This window comes from Sparus aurata, chromosome 24, assembly GCF_900880675.1.
Source record: "Sparus aurata chromosome 24, fSpaAur1.1, whole genome shotgun sequence".
In the NCBI taxonomy this organism is placed as follows: Eukaryota; Metazoa; Chordata; class Actinopteri; order Spariformes; family Sparidae; genus Sparus; species Sparus aurata.
Genome location: NC_044210.1, coordinates 11,988,249 through 12,005,009, shown reverse-complemented (window position 1 = coordinate 12,005,009; position 16,761 = coordinate 11,988,249). Strand labels below are relative to the sequence as shown.

Sequence of the window (16,761 nt, the reverse complement as noted above, 5' to 3'; positions counted from 1 at the left end):
ACCTGTTTTCTCGTCCGTGAGAATTTGGAAAGTTACAAAAATTACACGGCAAGACAAAAAAAGGAAAAAAGAGAGAGAGAAATCACATAAAAGGAGGTCGGTGGCGTGTGTTTAGAGAAAGTGTGTCAGTGCCTCTGTAGACACAGTGTAGCCTGCAATTTCTGCCAGTATAATCAGCTATAACGCACGAATCATCCCTCTCAAAACCCTTTTCACCCCGCCCACAAGATACAATCCTTCCATTCCTGTATTTCTTCCCTCATTCACTCCACCAGGATGTCTCAGAGCAGGACGCACACTCACTCTGTTTGGACAAGAAGTTAATACCAAAAGCTGGACACTTTTTTTTTTTTAAAAAAACCTCCTGCTTTCCCTTTTTTTTTTTTTTCTTGGGGGGGAAAACAGGATTTGGAATAAGCTCTTCCTCTCTCTTTGATGCTCCTCTGAGGATCAGACAGCCTTGACAGAAAAAAAAAAAAGTTGTGACAGATTTAGAAAGAGAGGCAAAAAAAAAAAGAAGAAAAAAGTGCAAAGAGAGAGACAGACAGAGCTTTGCCCCGGAGGTTTCTGAGGAGGAAACAGGAGACAGATAAAGAGGCAGCGATAATCTGAGAGAGAGAGAGAGACAGACAGACGGAGGGAGGGAAGGAGCACAGCTGTTCTGTGGAAGAGAGGGGAAAATAAAGATAAAGCGAGCAAAGAGGTGCACAAGTGTGAAGGGCGAGGAGAAGGGACCGGCGAGGACAAGCGAAGGCTGGAAGGAAAACAGGACATGCATGGGAGCCGAGGGTGAGGAGTGAGTCAAGTTGAAGGTCAAGAAATCCATAAAGAGGAGAAATCAACCGGCGGCGAGCATGGAGGCGAAGCGGCAGAAGAGGAGAGGCTTCCTCTGAAGGTGCTTGACGCGAGAAAAAAAAAAAAAGAAGAGGACGATTTCCTCATCATGTTTTATTCAGCTGGCTTCCCAAATTCAAACAACCTGCGCCGGAAGAGCAACTTCGTCCCGGGATAGAATGACGAGAGGAGCGAAGAGATACCTGCCGAGTCTGTGATACCCTCCTGCTCCTCCTTCTCCTCCTCTTCACCTCAGGCCTTCCTCTCCTCCTCCTCCTCCTCCTCCTCCTCCTCCCTCTTCTTTCACTTTACACCCAGCCTTTTTGAATTCACTGACTTCCTCCTCCTCCGTCCTGATATCTCCTCTCCTCCACTCTCCATCTCCTCACTATGTGGATACCAGCTTTGCTCCTATGGATTCTTAGTATCACTCATTTGTGCTCAGGACAATACTTTACAGACTATTACCAGCCTGGAGACATGGGCACTGAGGTGAGACATTTCATTTCTCCATCATCTTTACAAAGGTGTGATTGGCCTGAACTCAAATATTGCTGCCGTTGTTTCTCATTGGACCTAAAACAAGACATACAAGATGAACAAAGTCACTAGATCTCAACTCCGCCAGCACCAAAACATCTCTTTTGAGGACTGCTGTTGGTTAAGCTAGTAAAACTCTTGTTTGCTCAGGAAGTCTCATTGAGATCAAGATCTCTTTTTTACAAGCGAGGCCTGACAAACACAGTATGTGTGTACAACATCCTAACAAGACAATTCAGTCACACAAAGATCCATCCGGTGGTTTATGGGTAGTGGCAGCTGCAAGAGCATACAGGATATCTCTTTAATCCAGCGTAGAGAGGAGAGAGGATTGTGTGATGGTTCTGAAAATCCAGCCATTCAGTTTGTGAGTGAGCTGTTCAACGGAGGTTTTGTACGGTAATCTTCAATCAAACCACTGAAATTAATCTATTCTTTCTATCTATTGTGATTACCTAAAGAGTTAGGATCAAGAGAAGGAATATCAAAGGGTCTGTGCTCAGGTGAAAAACAATTAATTTGTCTTTTTGGCATTTAGAACCAGCTCCAAATTAATAAAACCATTTTTATGCAGTAGATCTGATGTCATACAAGATGGCATCATCAGCATAAAAATGGACATTGCAATGTTCTGTTGAAGAATTAAATATGTGTATATAGCTAAAGGTCCAATTTGTGAGTCAACTTTCTTACAAACTGGACCTTTAAAAAGGGAAACAAGGGTTGCACTCTCTGGCTCCATATGCATTTCTCATTTATAAGGAATGGGATGAGGTTTCAGCCCTCAGGCCCTCTGCAAGATCAACAGTCATAGTAGGACAAAGGCACTGGCATGCAAAATATGCCACAACCCAACACTGCAACGGATGGTGACTTAGGCACATGTTGCTCAATTTGTCGACCACACACGTCTTTGGTATTGGTCATTATTGGTATTGGTAAATGATTCAGCAAAGTTGAACACATGAAATGAAGCTGCACATTTTTCCTTTCGCCACCAGACGTGGATGTTTTTATATGCCTATTAGCTCACATGGTGTCGCATCTGATGGCATAAAGAATTTGCATATCAGCTACACGTCGATGTCAAGATTGGTCAACTTTATGGGTGAAGTCCAAGCCAGATGTGTCGGGCATCCCCAGTCGAACAGACCTCAGACCAGACAGCACAGACTGTTTGGGGGCTGCAGTAGCCCTGGACTTGGCTTGGGGACTGGAGGATAGCCCGTTCAAGACCCGCTTGGACCAGTCTATATGGAGTGAGGATTAGTACTTGCACCTCCTGAGCATTGCTAGGGTGCCCTTGAGCAAGGAAGCGGCATAATCCCTAGATAAACACCTTTATATACACATCCTACACTGAAACTATTGGCAACAACAGAAAAATATTTTTTTTAGGGAGGTGTAAACAATCGTCAGCACGAACCAGAAGCCTTGGACAGGCCGACAAAGATCGCGGCATGAGGCTGCTTTTGCCTAACGAGATATCCACGATGCCAGCTGCAGCAGTTATTGTATTATGAGCCCGTCTAAAAAAGGTCTGCTGTGGGAAAAGCATATTATTTCCCTGACATCCTGAGGTGAGCAGTGATCTGAGGAGTTCAGAGAGGCAGGAATTAGAAGGCTTAGGTATAAGCCCATAGCTGTTATGGTCACAGAAGTAACCGCCGTTATGTAACGTTATCATCCCACCATCTCTAAGCAACGTTTTCCTTGATATACATTTCAAATTAAATATTCTCACCATTATTAAAAATCAACTTGCAAACACACTCCTTGTTCCAATTATCCAAAGGCTTTAATGCAATCCATCTGACTGACCATTAAAGCAACTGAGTCTCATTTTGGCCTTTTAAAAGAAGTGCCAACAAGGTTTTCTGTGACAAGTCTGCGTAAAACAACTTGCTTTCCTCTGTTGTCTTCTTTACTGTAAATGTTGTTCGTGAGCCGGGCCAGGAAAGTATCCAGTTCTCAGTTTCAGGCTCTTCTGAATTCTGACGGATGGCTTCTTCTGTGGAAGTGTCTCTGTGGTTAGCTCAAAGGCTTCCTGACAAGCAGTGAGTCACGGTACTCAATCAAGTTCTCGGCGACTATGGCAAACAATTTCAAAGAAAACTCTGCGTGTACAGTAAAAGCTTCACACACAAGATGTTTATACTGGAAGACAGCGTTAGTGACAAATGTATGGGTGTGTGCATGTGCATGTGTCCGTGTGCCAGAAGTATCTAATGACGGCCGTTCGTCCATCATGACCTCATAATCCCACGGGGGTGACCTCATGTCATGTGATCATTTCACAACAGAAGAAAAAAAAAGGAAATGTGGGAAGAATGTGGAAAGAAAGAGAAAGAATCCATCCTCAAGTGTGTGATTACAACAAGTGTAGATTCCTCATTCTAGCAGTGTAGTATTTCTAAACATGAACAAACGCAGTGGTTTGTTCAATTGAGTTATGTTTATGCCAACTATTAATTTGTATTGTACCAGTATTTATAAAACTGGTGGTTTGATGATTTGGCAATATTGCTCTTGAAACTTTCATGTCAATAAGCCCCGCAGTGAATGAAATGCACTTTTGCTACGCTACAACCATACAAACACCAACCGAAGGGTTGGCAATAAAGTCGCTCGGATGAATGGTTGGATGTTTGGATTGTCCGTTGGTAGGTCGCTTGGTTGGTTGGTTCGTCCGTCGCTCCTGTCTTTTTGATCCAGACTTACATATCTCTGTAATTTTGTTCAGACATTCATGGCTCTCCGAGAATGAATCCAACTGAATGTAGTGATCCGCTGACTTTTCTTCCACCACATGGTTGACTTCTGTGATATTGAGTAAAATATCTTCAGCGGATTAACATGAAATTTGGTACGCCCATTCATGCCTCCCTCAGGATGAACTGTAGTTACCTTGGTGATCCTTGGATGTTTTATCTCGCCCATCACGAGTATAAGATTTAATCTGCATAAAACGCATAAAGCATGTGCATTAGCATGTTAGCATGTCCATCCCCACAGGGCTGCTAACTTGACCGTAAAGGAAATGCAAAGTAAAGACAGCAAGGGGAGGTAAACAGGAGACGGAGCGTGAGGGAGGACAGACAGCGGCTGAAGGAGGAGAAGATAAATGAGCGGACTGACGACTATGGAGATCTGGTTTCTGTTTAGGTAATGCCAGCTGTACCAGGCTGCTCCCTCTCAGCATGGGAAACCAAACAACCACCCTCACTGCCAGGGGGGATTAATGTGCGACGCTCAAAACGTCCCAACTTTCAGCTGACATTTAGCTCCCCACAGATGATACAGAGGCCTCTATTAGACGGCCCATTACACAATTACCATTTTATCATTCATCTACTGTATTTCCACCGAGTAGAACAGAGTCATCTATCATTACGGCAGGAAAATCATTATGGGGATGACTCACAGCGGGGAAGGTTTACAGAGCGATATCTACTATCAACGGAGACTTCCTGCAGGGGCCGTGCGCACCACATAAAGCCCTCTTTATACAATAATATAAATAATAATGTGGGTGTTGGCCGGGCTTACAATCTCTCGTCTGTTTGGTCCATTTATTGCTGGATCCTCAGACAGAAACCTGAGTAGCTGAACTTGTCATGCAGGGCACATTCAGGAGGGGTACCATGAAAGGTCGTCCAAAACAAATTCATTGATAAAGTAACCATGGACTGAAAAATGAATGAATGAATTGTATCACATCGCTATAAGTGGCGTTGTGTAAAAGGGAACCACAAAAATGACAGAAGGGAGCGAGAAGATCAAGTCACAAAGAGTGCACTGACTTTATAGCTTCCTTGTGTGCACTTGAATGGAACAACGTGTGTGTGCAGATGAAGAGAGGACACCCATAATAACTAACAGTAGCCAACAGCAACATGTTACAACACATTGGCAGCTGAGGTATTCACTGTTTATCCAGCTCAAACCAGCAAAGCTTACTCTGTAAATACTACAGTGTGCGATGACTTTACCCAGAGAAACACAACGTTTTGTCATTTGTCTGTATGATGCTCTCCAGGAACCGCCGTTGTCAGATGACCAGCCAAGTTTAGAGACAGTGAGGAGCGTGGATCAGCTCTTGCAGCTTCTCTACCCCGAATACAGCTTGCTTCAGCACTGCCGGAGGAAGAAATGGCAGAGTGTCTCCTCTTCATCGTCGTCCCCCTCGTTTCCCGCCTCCTCGGCGGGTCCTGTGGTCCACTCTGGCGATGAGGACGTGTGGGGAGGGAGGGAGGAGGGGGCTTACAGAGTGGACGGGACTTTGGCAGGTAAATGTTGAGACGTTTCCAATAAAACTTCCACATTTTGTACGAAATAGAGGTTTCTGAGATAATAGATCCCTGTTTTTGTGTGATACAAACTAGACTCAATCAACTGAGGCTTCTCCAACAGGCTAACATCAGAGATAGCTTCTTTAATATGCTAACATCTGTGTTAGCTCTTACGACAGGCTAGCATCAGTGATAGCTTCTCCAACAGCCTAACATCAGTGTTAGCTTCTCCAACAGGCTAAAAATCAGAGTTACCTTCTCCAACAGCCTAACATTGGCACTAGCACTTCCAACAGGTTAGCATCAGTGTTAGCTTCTCCAACAGCCCAACATTGGCACTAGCATCTCCAACAGGTTAGCATCAGTGTTAGCTTCTCCAACAGTTACTGTTTAAGTAGCCTTTCAGTCATTAGATTTGGGCGCTTGTGTTGTTTGCCATCCTCATCGTCATCGCCACACAAACCAAACAACGGTAATGCTGCCAGTTTTGTCCGTTACTTTGAATTTCTGTTTGATCCCAACTTAGGAAATTCTTTACTCGCTAAATTTCTATTCCTAAGAGAAGATTGTTTCCCAAAATCAGTTAGGAAACGTGTTTCTGTAATACCAAAATACGGAATTTCATCTCAAACTTCGATGATTTCAGACTGAGACTTTAATTAGGCCTCTTGCATCTTAAGATCTCATGTTAATATTTAAAAAAATCTAAATTCTCACTCAATGCTTTTATAGTGGGCCAGTCTACAGTATTTTAAAACACTACACTGGAAGTCCTGATAGATTTCACTGCAGTGGAGAGATGGATGCAAGTCGGTGGTAATGGCATGAGATGAGAAAAGAAGCCTTGTTGGAGAGACAGCTGGAAAATGAATATTAGAAACAAGACTTGAGGGGGTGATGATGCCTGCCATCACCCCAAACCATTCAGAGCAGATACATACAGACCAAAAGGCTCTCTTGTATCAGCAAACAGTTACTTATTCACACATGTTTTCAGTCATCCTCGAGGAGATCCAGCGGACCTCGTGCCAGCCCAGAGAGGTGTGTGTCGAGGTTGCCAAAGAATACCCAGAATCCACCAGTCAGTTCTACCTCCCTCGCTGCGTGGCGCTGCATCGGTGCGGTGGATGCTGCAACAACGAGGCCTATTACTGCACCAACACGAGTCACTCGCTTGTCAACAAGACAGTGAGTGGATTTCTCTTCTTCTTGTCTTGTTTCTACACTGTTTTTTCTCCTTTCAGCACTTTGTTGTGTTGGTGCCTTTCTCCTGTTACACTAAGCTGGACAGAAACCAATCGACCCAGTTACGTAACGCGCTCATCTGTATTACATCCCACCCTGCTGCAGTGGGACACTCCTTGGCTGCAACCGGACAAGAAGTCAATATGATCCAGTCACGCACAGTTGCTCAATCCTGCAATCATTACATCAACTTTTTTACACATCAGCGGAAAAACAAAAGACGTACTGTTTTTTTTCATGTTATCTACGGCTTTGTACGCACACCTCTAACCTTTATCTTTCCTCCCCCGCCAGCTGATGGAGCTGTCCCCGCCCCCGAAATTGGACCGCTCCGTTGTCATGGTGACCTTTGTCAACCACACCTCGTGCGATTGCCTCCCCAAGCGACCGCTCCACTCCATCATCAGACGAGCCGCGACGGATCACTTGTGAGCGAGAGTGACGCACTTTTACAAACAATCCAAAGTAATTTCACCTGTATCCATGCATTTATAATATGTGTGTGTTTTGCGTGTGCGTAGGTGTTCCCCGCCCGAAGTTCCCTGCGCCTCTGGCTCATTGTGGGATCCAGTGAACTGTGTGTGCGTCTCCGCGGATGCCATAAACTACTCTGAGACTGGTGCGTGAGTCACTAAATTAATCAGTTTCTTGTGTGGCGGCTGCGTATTCACTTCGTATGACGCTGAATGGGTTTTAAGACATTTCTGTTATGCCAGGTTTTTGGGTTTTGTGACCTTTCTCGGGTGGTTTTTCTTGAGAAATACTGGAGATTTTCGGCTCTTCCGGCCTCAAAAATCCGTATATGAATCACGAGGCAACTCTCACTGGTGGACTTTGTTCAAAAAGCGTCACTCTTGAGTGTCCCTTTGGTAGAAAACACATGATAAAGTGCCCTCTATGGTGTCCTTCAAGCGGAGAATATGTGATAAAAGTCCCTCTGAGGTACCCTTTCTGAGTGCTGGTGCCCCTTTTTATCTTTTCCACCCCTGCCCCTCAAACATTCTGAGTCCGCCACTGCACATTGTGTCACTTTTTCACTTGAAGAGGCCAACAAGGTGCGAACCAGATAATCTTTTAAAAGTCAAAAGTATATCAACGTTCACAAAAAATGTCCTCAAAAAAAGCGTCAAGACCAGGATGTCAAACAAGCAACATGCAAAACCTAAATCGGGGCAGTTTGTTGCAATAAAAAAAGAGATTTAACCTCCAGGGTTAAAACACAGCAGGCAGGCCAGTTTTTGGATAGTAGGACAATACAGCAGCAGGCTGAGGATCTGACACAAGACAGCAACAACACCAGGTGATTTCACTAATGGAAGTGGAAACCACCTGCTGCCGAGTTTGGAAGCCGTGAAAACCTGCACAAGCCCGTCTCGACACATAAGGAGAAAAAATGTGCCTTTTTTTGTCCAAACGTGTGCTTTTTAAAAAGTGGATGCTGTTCTTCTGTTGCATTGCGAACTACTGAACAGCGCTAAAAAAAGTCCAAATTGCGGTGCCATGCAATATGTAGCAACACCTTACTTGGGCAGGTTTTGGGATGTGAGCCAGACTTCAATTCGATTTCAAAGAAATTCTTCCTCGCCGCCTCAGCCAGATGATGATGATGATGATGATGGTGATTCAGGCGGCAAATAAAATGATCTGAAATGACTCCTGCCTCGGGGAATGTTTATTAAACTGTAACGTGAGAAGCAAAAGTGTCTTTCTGACATGTTACATGTCGAGTCATGCAGTGAACTACAGTGCTTTCCATTCCCAGATACTTCATACTCTTCTAATAATAAACTGAGATACCTTACGTATCATGTTGTTTAAAAGAACAAGCTGCAAATAGATACTTATGGGAACGAGTCTGATTGATTACAAATACAAACTCATTTTGAATATATGTGGATATTTTGGACATAAGAGGGCAAACATGTCAACACGATCTTTCCTGGCTGTGGTTATTTCAACAGAGAAGTGTTCTCCCCGGGGCACGTGGCACCACAAAGGACCTAAAAACAGAGAATGCTAGCTTCTTTGCAAACACTGCAATCACTGCTGCTGTGGCTGCATGCCCTCCTGCCATCAACGAAACAAGGGCTTGGCTGCATTCCAATACCCATTATCCCAGGCTGTTTAGAGGAAGAAGAATCTTTATTCAGTTGTCACTGGCTAGCTAGCTTGCTATAAGTGAAAAGAAAAGCCCGGACTTCAATTTTAGTTTCGATGAGTGGAAGACAGTGGTGGAGGGGAGGAAGTTTGTACCCATTAAAACAAGGTCTGGGAAAATTAAAGCTAACAGGCTCTGATCAGTGTTAGTTTCTCTGATAGGCTGATGTCAGTGTTAGCTCCTCCAATAGCCAAAAAACAGTGTTAGCTCCTCCAAAAGGCTAAAATAATTGTTAGCTCCTTCCATAGGCTAACATCAGTGTGAGCTCCTCCAGTAGGCTAACATCAGTGTTAGCTCCTACAACAGGATACCATCAACGTTAGCTTCTCCAAGAGGCTAACATGAGCATTAGCTTCTCCAACAGACTCTACTAGGGATAGTAAGAATTCTACGTGAACTGATTAAAGTGATGGACGGACACACAAACATTGCAACATCAACAACAAAGGTGGAAAAACAACTAAATACCATTTGTTGCTTTCTTTCCATGTGGCTTCCAGAGGCGCTGAACTCAGGTCTGCTGGCTCTTTGTGGGCCCAACAGGGTTCTGGATGAATCCACCTGCGATTGTGTCTGTCGAAATGGGCTCACCGAGGACAGCTGCGATCCGGGCTGGAAACTGGACCACAACACCTGTAAGTATTCCGGGTTTCAGTTACTGAACATTTTTCACATCATACAGTTGCTTGTAGTCTTGGCTGCAATAGTCCGCCTTTAATTCTGTGACTTTGTGACATCACACTACATCACCATGTCACACATTTGCATAATCTAAGCCTAGCAGCTAGTTTGTATGTAAGAATTAATTTAGCACTACTGTTCTGTTGTTAGCGGTGTTGGCTCAGGTGTGTGTGAGCTGACTAATCAGAGGAGACTGGGTATTGGGGGGGGGGGGACTTAAAGAGACAGTAGCTAAAATAACGTTTTAGTGCTGAACAGTGTGAGAAGACTGATCTGTTTTTTGGGCATAACAAATGTGAAACTATTGCAGTAGTAACCCAAAATGAAGTTAGGAACCTGAAAAGGAGCATGTGTGGTACGAGCAATTCCAGTTTCTCTATAGCTACTGTATCTCTAGCCTTGGTTTCAAATGTACCATAAATGCACCAGAGAAGGTCTGTCATTCTGAAAGCAAGCAGGCAAGATCCAGCCAGAGAGAATAAACACAGATAAGGGGCAACTTTCTGGAAGTAGGGCTGCAAATATCTGCTGTAACAAGCCAGAACCCGACCACAGTCAGATGTGCATAACGCCATATCTGATTCAAGTTTTGATTTCGGTTTGCGATAAACCCTTTCTCCTCCCAGGTGTGTGCCGGTGTGAAGGTCAAGGCGAGGGGAAGTTGTGCCCCACCGGCCAGCGGTGGGACGAGGAGCTGTGCGGCTGCGTGTGCGCCGCCGAGTGTCCCAGGAACCAACCCCTCAACCCCGACACCTGCCTGTGTCAGTGCAGGGAGAGTGAGCAGTCGTGTCTGCGGCTGGGGAAGAAGTTCAACCGCAGCACCTGCAGGTAGGCATACGAGGAGGCAGCTATAGTGTCGTTGAGCAAAACTCTTAATATCCTTTCCCTGTGGGGATAATGTTTCCTTTGGAGGATGATGTTATCCCAATTTTCCACACCCAGAGTCTCTGCCAACTACGACCCTGAACTCATAGTGCTCCCTGCGCCTCAAGCCAGAAAAGCCAATAAGCAATAATCAACATTTTTTTCCCCCACACACTCAGGGAACAAGATCAATCCTGTTGCTTTATTGTAACCTTTAATCATCAGACTTTCCATTTATAACGGCTGGAATATGTTGTCGCACTGTTTGCACTTGTGACAACACCACACTCACTGATGTCAGCAGATATTTCTGAATCCGTCCCGTAACTGTCTCCAAGTGACGGAGAACAACAACCTCCACTCATTCAATCAAAGTTGTACGGCCTGGTTGTTGCATCAGAACAATTCATTTTAATTCTTAGTTCCTCTTTCTCGACTTCCACTGTTGCGTAAATTAGAAATCAATGCCCTGATGTAACCCCAAGTTGCATCGTAATGTGCCAAAAGAGGGCCTGATCTCTTGGACAGCGTGTTCAAACAAATTGGCAATAAGGGCCAATAAATATATTGGCATGATTGGTTTCAAACTGGATTTTACTGCTATCCTTCAATGATACAGTCATTTGTGTATTTGTGTGCTCTGATAATGCCCGCTTGTTACCTGGCAAACCCAAGTCTGCAGTCATCGTGTCACTCCTTTGGTTCCACATAATCTGCTCGGGTTAACAGAGTTTATTCTTTAAATCTCTAGCTCAGTGTTTTGGAACCGTCGCTAAGGAAAAAGCCAGTTCCTGGTTTACAGTAATCTCAATGTAGAAACAAGAAAATAAGGGGGTGAGGAAAGAGTAAGAAAGGCTGTTGGACAAGCAGAAAGCAGGCAAACTCTCAATGGACATGTCAAGCATTCCAAACTCGCACAAGAAAAACTTTCTTCCTCCATTTTCTTTAGTGCACATGTTTCAATAAGACCTTTTATGGGCACGGGGGTGCCTAAATGTTCGACAGCGGCCTCAGCTGCATGCACGCGTGTCGTGGTTCCCACAGCTAGCATGCGAGAGATCAACCTTCGTCTGACCCAAGAGGCCTGCAGAGAGACAGACCGGGAGACGGGGTGAACTTGATGACAGTGAGCAGAGCAGCCATCAGACAGGCGGGCAGGCTCGGAGACAGATGGACCGACAGGCTCGGGGAAAAAACACACGAGCAGACATGAGCTTTGATACGAGTGATTTCTAATCGTGGCCTTACACATGTGGGAAAGTTCACGGGCACACACACAAAAATGGACCCGTGATGGAAGAGCTTCTCAGACTCTCCGAGCTCTTGAGATATCAAATAAATATCTGTAGGCTACACAGCTGAGACTAAATATGAGCTGGATTTACTTGACAGTTCATGTTATCATTGTACTTTTATCTAAAAAACGACAGCGTTCATCAATGTTAGCCTTGTTAGCCTATAGACTGTTTACCAAGTGGAGAATTAAATGTCTAAAACTAGTTCTTAGATAGTAGTTTGTAGTATAAGTAATTACTAACGATATATCTTCCCCTGCTAAGATAGCTGCCAGCTAACTGAACCAGCCAGCTAAAGCCAATGCTAGCCTGCTAATACATGACTGGAAGAGCAACAATGAAGCTTGGTCGACATTTCTGACCAGACACTCGATTAGATAATGTAAACTAATAAAGGTTGCATTTCATTTAAAAAATAATTAACACAACCTACCTCAAGGTGCAAAACAAAAATGTCTCGCTAATCCGAGCTAGGTTAGCGTAACCCTGTCAACAGTACAAACTAATTTTTAGAAGCTAGAGCTAGCGATGCTGCAGTGAAGCGAGGTTTAAGTGTCCTAGCAAAGAATGCATGTCTTTAACTAGCTAAAACTAATAAAACTGCTTATTGCTAATATATCACTTACATTTTAAGGGTGTTGTGTTTGTTTTCAACCCCCTCTCTCAGTTAAATGCTAACGTCCTTGCTCGTAGCAGTATGAAGTAGCCTACAGAAAACATTTTACAGGAAGTAAACATCTTAGATCATGCAGATACCTGGAACAACAAACTATTTTATCAGTAACTTAATATATCTTGGATAAATGTTAATGGCACTTGATAACTTGGGGTCACGGGTTCGAAACTAGCTAGTAGCAAGGTCCAAAATGTAATATTTTTGTGGTGAATGCTCCAAATTAACCAGCAACTCAATAGATCACTATTAACAAACAAATCCAAGTGCCAATTGTGTGCCCTGGCGAGCAGTGGCATCATTTCCTATGGGCATCTGAATAAAGCAGTGACACATTATCATTCGAGTATGCGTGCTCACGCTCCTCATTCTTTTCATGATTTTTTTTAAACGTCTGATTCCACATCTGGTCACAGGAGGTGGTACGTCAGAAGACCATACACCTACTGTGATTATGAAGAGGAGGGTTCCCAGAATTTGGCCGTATTCCTCCCCTCTGGAGAAACACTTTCCCTCGCACACAGAGCCCGTTTGATGCACGCACAGACTTGGATCAGGGTTTATCCAAAAGGGATGTTTGGAGCTGAGCGACAATAGCGTTCATGCCAAAAGGATATAATGTGTCCTGTGTCTTCTTTTTATTTTTTCCCCTCATCCTTTCTTTCCCTCCGCCCTTCTCTTTTCACTTGCCATTTCCACCTCGCCTCCCTTCTTGATCTTGCTTTATCTGGCTCTCCCTCCCATCTTCCTTCCTCCTCTCTAGCTGCTACAGGTTGGCTTGCAGAAATGCCCGGCCTGTGTGCCCGCCTGATTTCTACTACAGCCCCCACGTCTGCCAGTGCATCCCCAACTACATGAGGTGGAATTAACCAATCGCATGGAGGCAGAGGAGCAGAACTGCAGATCGCCCTTTCGCCATGAGGCCTGAAATTAAGAGGGGAAGAAGTGCCTGTTGACAGGAGGGGCAGGAAGGTGGAACCACAATTGTACTGGGTTACAACAGACTACAAGCAGCACTTGAGGAGTTTTATTAGTGCTGTCTGTGCTCTGACACAAAGGAGGACGGGAGTGCTTCCCAGTGAAACAATAAGGCCCAAAACAGCCATCCGCATGCAGTAAAACTCACAAAAGTGAGCCAAAGAGAGGACGAGGAGAGACATTTGCCTCGTCGGGACTTCGTCTCACACGTGTTGGCCCTCAAGCCCAAACGCCATCAACCCCGTCCTGACAAAAAGCATGACAGGGCAGGACGGATGAATCAGACCCCGGTGCAGAGACATCGCACTTGACTGCGTGAAAAGGAAAAGTGGAATAAAATGATAAACAGACTCAGACTCAACGTGAACGTTTAAATCAGCTGCGGGGCAACTCCACACGTTGGCAGCCACGAGATGTTGAGATGTCTGAGAGGTTGAAGGATTTTTTATTTTTTTTGTAGAAGTCATGTAATGTGATGTCCCTCTGTTAGCAGAGGTGGAGACGATGGCGGTCCCTTTGATTTTGATCTTGTCGAACAGATTGTGTCCACTGCATCGCTACTGAAAGGAATACAAAGAGGCTGTTGTTGCAGCTTCCTGTTTTTTTTTTATTATTATTAAAAATGTCTTTTCACATAAAAGTCTCCCCTCAGCCAGGAGAAGCAGAGGTTTAATGCCAGACTCTGTTCAATTAAACACTAATTTAAACGCTCCCAAACAGCTATTATACCCTCCAGTTTCAACTTGCCTCCACTGCAGCGCTGCTCTTTGAAGACGTCCCTCACACACGGCTGAATCCACTCATGACTGATGGGAAACACTTGGGTAAAAGCTCTAGATCGTCCGAATAATTTAACTTTACACACTCTGAGTAATATTATTTGTAAATATTTAAATCTCTTTTCATATTTAAAAGTGATATTTTGACGATGGAATCACGTGTTGATGTAATAAAAGATGCTGTATTTAAATCACTATATTATCTAAATATTGGTCGCAAATGAATCTGTGTACATGTGTCTGTTGAATTATTATGGAGAATCTGAATTATGTCTCTGTCTACTTTGCCTGCACTGCAAGAGATTCATTTTAACAACTCATTTAGTCGCCTATACAGCTTTTTACAAAAATGATTATCGGGCTCAAAGTTACATTCAATGTTAGGATAAAGATTTATCGCAGTGTAAATGATTGTAGTGTTTGTGCTTAATGGATGTCAAGAAAAATCCTTTCATCATGCTACTACGAAATATTCAAAGTAGTTTTGAAGTATTGATTAAAATCCTGTCAGACTGATATGTTTGTGTCCTTGTTTTGTTAATGGTGAATATTATGCAGTGTTTCTTTTAAGGGTGCATTGGCAGCAACAACCTGTGAGGAATATAAAAAGTCAGCTGCTGTTTGTTATTATTAGAAAATGTGAACATGCTTTTAATTTTATCACGTTAAACTTAAAATAAGTTAAAGTGGCAATACATAAGAACTGAAACTAAAATGTTGGAGGTTATGATGATATGTTAGCATGCTAACCAACTTACCCCATCCCATTTTGGTCCAAGGATCCTGCACTAGCGTGCTCCCAGAGTTTTAATACAAGCTGCACAGCTAACTGAGCTAACTTGCTAACAGTAGCTACAGTTAGCAGCTACTCTGGTGACGCTGTGGCAAATCAGCTAACTGAGTAATGTGCATCACACAACCTTTACCTATTGTTAGCGAATATTAGCTAACACTAGCCACCATGTGCAATAGTCATACCATGTGAAATCAGGCTGTAGGTTCGCAGCAACAGCTTGCCTACGAATTAAAAATTTTTATTTGTAAGAAGGAACTAAGTGTAATTTATTTTCAGTACATTTTTTATCATCCTGGTTTAGTGCCAGTTACGACAGACGGCAACAGGTTGAACAGTCAGGCTAGGGTGTTGTCGCTAAATGCTACATCATTTACAGAACTACTGTTTAGCATTAGTTTAGCTAAAAGCTAAGTAACAGTAAAAGCAGTGGTAGCGTAGGAGAAGAAGACTTGCTAAGTCAGCTCGAGGACTCAGTCATGTGCACCACATTCACTTACGTAAGCTAATGTTAGCGAACATTAGCGACCAAATGGTACAATTATACAAGACCAAATAAGGCTGTTGAAGCCAAATGTATTAATTTTGAGTGATGGTGTTCTTTCGTGCCTATGAATTAAACTTCTTTTTGTCTCAATTTCAACAATATATTATGAAATTAGTTCGAACTTTGTCACTGCTCCTTTAAAAAAAACTGTTGCATGTTAACTGTCTGGCAACTTGAGAACGACAGATGCACGTCAGGTTGCTCGTGTTTCAAGCAACAGTCCGGTGAATGAGCAGGCCTTCCTCCATCCCTCAGCTGGGCGGGAACTTGACTCTTCCTGCGGTCTCCCGTTTCTTGTTCTCCCTCCGTCTGCGTCTACCACAATAAACAATATTGACTAAGATGGAAAACAAAGAGATCGCCTTTCTGTCTGGCCCTGGTGACCGTCTGCCTGTTGAACTGCCTCAACACTTGTCTGTCTGATCTCTGTCTGGTCTGTCTGCATCATTAGCTGATTGCAGTGCATGATTACGGTGATTAATGGCTGAATGGTAATGACTGTCATCAACCACGGAGTGCCTCAGCTGATTAAAACATATCTCCTCTCTGACTACTTTTGTAAATAACGTGTGAAATCAAGAAATGTCACCAATCAACTGACTCACTCAGACTCAGAAGGGTCTCCACTCACTTACTGGCAGAAACAGAGCTAATTTCGAAAGTAAAGCGACATGCCTTTCTCTAGAAATCGTGCAAATGTTGCCTTAAAAAATGAACCTGAAACCACGAAAACTTGGCCTGAGGCTACAGCTGGGAGAAGTCCAGGTCCTCTGAGTGCAGCTGTGGATTCAGCTTCTTTGCAAATCAGGGGAATGTAATTAAAATTCAAATATTTAGACGTGCTTATGAGAATAATTACTCTACATTAAGCTGAATACCATCTCCACATCACCAGTTGGTGGATCCATGAAGACACACCTCTATATGATGATCTTCAAATGTCATCATGAGATATTGAATCATAAATTCAATGACAGAGGAAAGACAAGAAGCACCAATTAGAACCATAGGATGTATTCTGCTTATTAGGGCCTGATATTTTATTAACAGGCTATATTTTATTTAAAATTAGGCCCATTATA

At 43.6% G+C, this 16,761-nt stretch overlaps 1 protein-coding gene across 1 annotated transcript; it reads left to right on the top strand.

Moving 5' to 3' along the window:
- Window positions 1–280: 280 nt before the first annotated feature.
- On the top strand, window positions 281–14,855 carry LOC115576559 (vascular endothelial growth factor C-like). The gene is made up of 8 exons (XM_030409085.1): window positions 281–1,326; window positions 5,414–5,663; window positions 6,664–6,854; window positions 7,206–7,339; window positions 7,433–7,530; window positions 9,570–9,704; window positions 10,377–10,578; window positions 13,346–14,855. Exons 1-8 carry the CDS (start codon window positions 1,225–1,227, stop codon window positions 13,449–13,451), a joined length of 1,218 nt encoding a protein of 405 aa, XP_030264945.1. The 5' UTR covers window positions 281–1,224; the 3' UTR covers window positions 13,452–14,855.
- The last annotated feature ends 1,906 nt before the right edge of the window (window positions 14,856–16,761 follow it).